The 6000-nt window shown below is 33.7% G+C and overlaps 1 protein-coding gene across 1 annotated transcript; it reads right to left on the reverse strand.

Annotated features, from left to right (window-relative positions):
* Positions 1 to 174: 174 nt before the first annotated feature.
* LOC146907888 (uncharacterized) lies at positions 175 to 5550 on the reverse strand. The gene is made up of 3 exons (XM_085729176.1): positions 5432 to 5550; positions 697 to 820; positions 175 to 540 (listed from the first exon to the last, which is right to left on the reverse strand). The coding sequence occupies exons 1-3, from the start codon at positions 5548 to 5550 to the stop codon at positions 175 to 177; spliced, it is 609 nt and encodes a 202-aa protein (XP_085585302.1).
* Positions 5551 to 6000: the final 450 nt, after the last annotated feature.

A 6000-nucleotide genomic window follows, 5' to 3' on the forward strand; every position in this document is an offset into this window, starting at 1 on the left:
TTATTGCATTTAGGTTTAAACATTTGATATAAGCACATATTAAACATGACATATATTGATGCATTCAATCATCATATTTATTATAGTGCAAATAAATGTGTACCTTATAGGGTGATGTTCCTTACTTTGAGATTCAATGAAGAGAGCATGCTTCTCTTTCTTTGAAATACTTTCTCATTTGGATGGAGAACTCCAAGCATCAATAAGCATGACTTTCTGAAGCAGCTTAATCATATGTAGCTTTCTCCTCTTCTTATTCTTTCCATCTTTCTGATATGAGTGTCTTTTAACATATCCATATGTTTCAGGATCTGCAGATATATGATCAACAGATGGAATGCTTTGTTCATGAAGAATGTTTCTTTGAACATTCTGAACTTGAGTTGAAGGAATTGTTCCATCATTTTCCATCTGAGAATCCTCAAAGACACTTGCATTGAAGTCTGAGTTGAATTCCTCCATATTCAGATCAAAATCAGCTTGATTTCCAGCTAGCTCATCCTCATCAGATTCTAGAACAATTTCTTGTTCATCAAACTTCTAAAGTTGTTATGCAGGAACTTCATCAACTTTCTGAGTTCCATCTTTTAGTAGCTGCATCAACTTTTCTGAATTCATGCCTCAGTAGTTGCATCAGCTTCCCAAACCTTATTGGTTGCAATCTCAATATTTGAGGTATTGCTTCAAATTGCTGACTTCCATTCTCAGCAATATCAACTTCCTTTTGAAGTTGTTCAACATTCTAAGCTTCTGAACAGCTTCCTTAGCAATGTCTGCAACTTCTTGGAAGGTTTCTTCAGGGATGTCTTGTTGGAAAATCCTGATTGTTGTCAAATTCTTTATGTTAAAGATTTGATAATCTTTCTCATACACTTTCACTTTTTCAGAGACATCTTAAAATGCTTGAATGTGAGTGTGAAATCCAATTCATATAGAATATGAGAAGTCTTCTTGTTCTTGCTTGAAAACAGATGGATGAACTTTGAAGCTTTCAATTTTTTCTGAATTGAGTAGCTTCAGCATCAGGAGCATTTTCCTGAACATTCTGATCTGCAGTTTCAGATGTTTCTTGAACAATCTGAACTGTGTTTCCGAGCATTTTGAAACACATCAATGTTGAAGTCTGAGTTTTAGATCTTCTGTGTTGAGATCAAAACTAGTTGCAAATTCCATTTGTTTATCTTCTAGTGATTGAACATTTTCTCCACATATCATCTTGGAAGCAAATATTCCTACATCACAGATTTACAAAGCTTTTGGTACCCATATTACTTTGAGTCCTTGAAGGTTAGTGTTTCTCTTTTTGAGAGATTCTTTCTTATGACCACATTCTGATTTAAGATAATCAGATTTGTTGTAATAAGAACATCATGTTTTACCAATCTCAACCTTTTGAGACCAATCTAATTTAGGATAAAAATGTCTTTTTGAAATGAGGATTTTTCTCAAGTTTCTTTTAAAAAAGAAACATACAGGTTCAGAATTTTGAATTCTTTTTCAAAGTGAACATTTTTCAATTACCTTCTCACTTTTTGTTTGTGATTGTTTTATCTTGGTTTTCGGGTGTCAAACATTGATTACGTTTGAACCTTTCAAACCGGTGATATCTTATTTTTTCTTGGGAAGGGAAAAAAGTAAGCAAAACCCTTGAGAATCGAGGTCCGGGAGTTGTTTTCGCTACGGGAAGGTGTTAGGCACCCATAACGACTATAGTAACCTATAGGAACCGTCTTTAATTTCTACGCGCGCGCTTTATTTTTAAATGCTATTTGAAAATGTTTATTTAAACCTAAGAGTTTCTAAGTGAAGAATTGGAGGGAGAAGAATGTTTTTGGATTTTTATTTTAGTTGAATTGAAGGAATTTTGTTCCTTGCCTACGTACCCGTTTAAGGGATCAAATCCACCGTAGTTCTCTCTCAAGAATGTTTTTGTTTTTGTTGGTTGATTTTAAGTTTGAAAATGGATTTTGAAGAATAGAAAGAGGCCTCAAGGGCATGAGATTTAGAAAAGAGTGGGGTTTGATTAGTTATTTGCAAAAGAATGGTCAAAGTATGATTATTTTCATTGGATTTTTGATTAAGAAAACAAAAGGAAAATTCAATGGGATATTGGATCCCAAGGTTTATTTGGAAAAGATTTGAGTGAAGTTATTCACATTTTTTTGGAAAATTGGTTTTTCTAAGTGTAAAACCTAAACATTCATCTAAACATACAATCCTAAACATACATTTAAACATGCATATTCTAGCTATATACCTAAAGTGATGTGTGTGCATGTGTCGGTGCTTGTGTCGGTGTACATCATTAGAGTCCATTGTCCTTTACATCACACCCTAGATACATTCTATGGCCTCCTTGCCAAGAAATTAAAATTGCATAAAGGAAAAAAATATTACAAAAATTCCTAAGTTTTTACACACTAAGTCTTTGTACAAATTAAATGGCACGAAATTAAAGTGCAAGAAATGAAACTAAAATTGAGGAATGAAATATGCTCATGAAACATGAAAGGAAAAGGGTTAGTAGCACAAAAATATAGAAAAGAAATAGAAACAAGTAAAGAGAATTAAAGTGACTAGAAATTAACAAAGAGATAACCAAGAACTTAATCAAAAAACATGATGAAATAGTACTTGAAAGATTGCTAAAATTCTAAGGCAAGACTAAGGCCTAGAATCCTCACATCAATGGTAACATCTCAAAAGTTTTAATTCAATCATGATGTGAGAAATCAAGGGAAATTAGTATGCAATATGATCATAGTATTTTCAAGCCTATTTGCACTTTATTTATCACAAGAAACACACATTATTCACAAGGTGAAGGACTTATAACAAGAACAGCAGGCATATGCTAAATCAAGAAACAAAATCACTCCAAGAACGACATACTCAAAGTCACACTTATGCACCAAAATTCAAGGACAAGATCACATCACAATTTTCACGAAAGTCTTAACAAAAAGTGGCAAAAAATGACAAAACAAACGCACATTATTTTGAAGTAGATTTTAACATGTAACTACATTCCAAAGAACAAGTATCAAGTGCTAAAAATTGACCACATCAACATTCCAAAACACTTAGAAATTTTTATCAAGATTTGAACTAAAATTGACACAAAGCACTTAATCAAGAATCAAAATATTTTTCACATGTTATGATCAAGATTTTAACATGCAAGATACACCAAAATTCATCAAAAAATACAAGAAAACTTATTAGAAATTTTGTGAAATTTTCAAGAGGTTTTGGACACAAGCAGAGGTGTAAAGATCAGTTTGCAGTATACGAACAGCAAGTAAATTCCCAGAAACGAAATCCACAACTCATGAGGGCCCAAGCCCAAACATGAGAGAAGGGATGGGTCATGGGTTATGGACATGGGTTAAGAAAAAAAATAAAATAAAATTGGAAATGATATAAAAGTGATTTTGGCTTGCTATTTGGTGGAAAACGTGTTCCACTTGTGTTCTTCTTTCTAAAACACGCTCCCTTCTCTCTCATATAGTGCCGTCCCCTTCATCTTCTTCTCAGGCAAGCAAAGGTTTTCCGACGCGGTGGCCGGCGGTGGCACCACCGCGTCGGAGTTTTTAAACTCCTCCTTTTCTAAATTTTTTTTACATCAAATTAAAGCTCTCTTCCTCCTCTATTACTTTCTCAAAACATTTTTCACAAAGAAGTCATAGAATCCTCTAGATCGGGAATTTTAGATTCGAAATTTTTTTCAAGAAACAAGAAAGAGAACGAAAGTGATTACCTCTACGATGCTTTCTCCTTCGTCGATGATTCTAGCCTCGAAATTCACGTCGCTTGCTGCACCTTCCTTACTACGATTCTGTTCCAACCAATTCCGTTACCGCTGCGTTTGATTCGGTGCAAGGCTGATCCAATTGAAGTTGTTGTTGCAGGAACTTAGTGATTTGATTGCTCGATTTTCTCTGTTTCACGTTTCCGCTTCTGACTTGTTTTTCGTATCGGATTCGGTTTGGTATTGGCGGTGAAATGTTCACGTGAATGAATGATGATTGTGTGCGTTTCAGACCTGAATCCGTGAGCGTCGTTTGTTCGTTTGTTCGTTTTTGGATTAGTTTGTGAAAATGGGGATGAATTTGTGGAGGTTTGAGGTTGTTGTGGTGGTTTTGGAGGTTGTTATGGTGGTTGTGGAGGTTGAAAGTGGTGGTTGAAGGTGGTTATGGTGGAGATGTGGTGGTTATGGAGGTGTTGAAGGTTAGTTACGGTTGTCGAAGAGAAGAGAGAAAAGAGAAAGAAATTTTGTGATTTTTTTGTGAAAATAATTAGTGAAAAAAAAAATGATTAGTGTAAAAATGATTAGTTGTTAACTTTGACCAAGGCTTTGACCTATTTATAGGTGATGTGGAAATGCTTGGACCAATGATGGACTGCCACATGGCACTTGACTTGTAACAAACCTTGACTTTGACTTTAACAAACTTAAAAATGGATTAAAATGCAAATAACAAAAGTACAAGGACCAAAATGGAAATTAAAACTAAAATTGAATTAAGAAAAGTAAATTGAAAATTAACGTAAAGCGAGACGATTAAAAACAACGAAGCAGACAAGAGTTTTTATGTGAAATGACCAAAACGCCCCTAGGGACTAAAACGACTAAAAACGACTCAAATGCAATTAAAATGGATTTTTTAACAAGGAATTGAAACAAAAATTTATTTAAACCAAACTTGAAAGACTCAGAGACAATCTTTAAGATTTGAACAGAGTTTTGACACATGAAAAGACCAAAATGCCCCTAGGGGCAAAACTGACTCAAAATGACTTCGAAGGCAATTTTAGAATGGATTTTGACATAAAATTGAAATGATGACTTATTCAAACTATTTGAAAGGACTCAAACAAAGTTTAAAAGACTGAGAGAAATTTTGACATAGGAAATGACTAAAATGCCCCTGCATGTGAATTTTGCAAATAAAATTGAAATAAACTGCAGAGAAAGATGCAACTGATCAGAGATAGTTCAAATAGCTTGTAATGCAAGAAAAGAAGAATTGGATTAGTATTTTTAGGTCCAAAATTAGGGTATAACAGTGATAGGTTATGAATCCTAAACCAACATTTTTGAAAGGTTTAACAGACTTTAGAAAGTTGGTTATGTCCTTTTTAAAAATATTACTTCCCTTTTCAAAATAACATTTTGTTTCAAAAATTCAAACTTTTATAAATCTTACATTTTTTGCTCATTTATGTTTCTCAAATATATTAAAATGAGAGTGCTACAATTTTTGAATGGTTTTAAGATATATCATTCAAGATTAGTAGTTTCACATTTTCTTTCTTTTTACAAGAGAAGTTATTATTTTAAAACTTCATACTTTTAAGATAAAATGCATGAGTCATATGAGATATTATTAAACACTTTATATAAAAGATAAAGATTAGAATTTCTTACATCTTCAAAAGCATCTCTGGTTGCCATCTTTGCATCTTCTTCTTCAGAGGGCATTTAGTTTTGAAGAATCCAGCATTGTTGCATTTGTGACATGCACTTTGATTTGCAGGCTTTGACATCACTTCCTTCTGGATCTTTTCCTCATACACTGTTAAGTGCTCAAACCATAGAGACAGGCTCTGATGCCAATTGAAGTGGATAAAATAGTCACAAGAAAGGGGGGGTTTGAATTGTGACCCTTTAAAAATTATCCTGCAACTTTTAAAATGATTCTCAAGTGTAAACTTGGAATAGTTAAGTTAACTTTCTGACTTCAGAACGTTCTGACGTCCTTGTGCAGATTATGCAGAAACAGTTTTAATCAAGTTAATGTGCTGTGTGTGTTTAGTGTATACTGAATTTAAAAGAGTAAAGAGAAGAGAAAGAACACACAGAGATTTATAGAGGTTCACCCAATGTGGGCTAGTCCTCTCCTCACATTCTTGTGAGAGTTTCCACTATGATGCTTGAGATAACCTCACAAATCCTGCACCTTACAATCTGTGTTCATCTGGACACTTACAACTCTG

This window comes from Medicago sativa, chromosome 7 (assembly GCF_051527215.1).
Source record: "Medicago sativa cultivar Bolivia chromosome 7, Bolivia_mono, whole genome shotgun sequence".
In the NCBI taxonomy this organism is placed as follows: domain Eukaryota; kingdom Viridiplantae; phylum Streptophyta; class Magnoliopsida; order Fabales; family Fabaceae; genus Medicago; species Medicago sativa.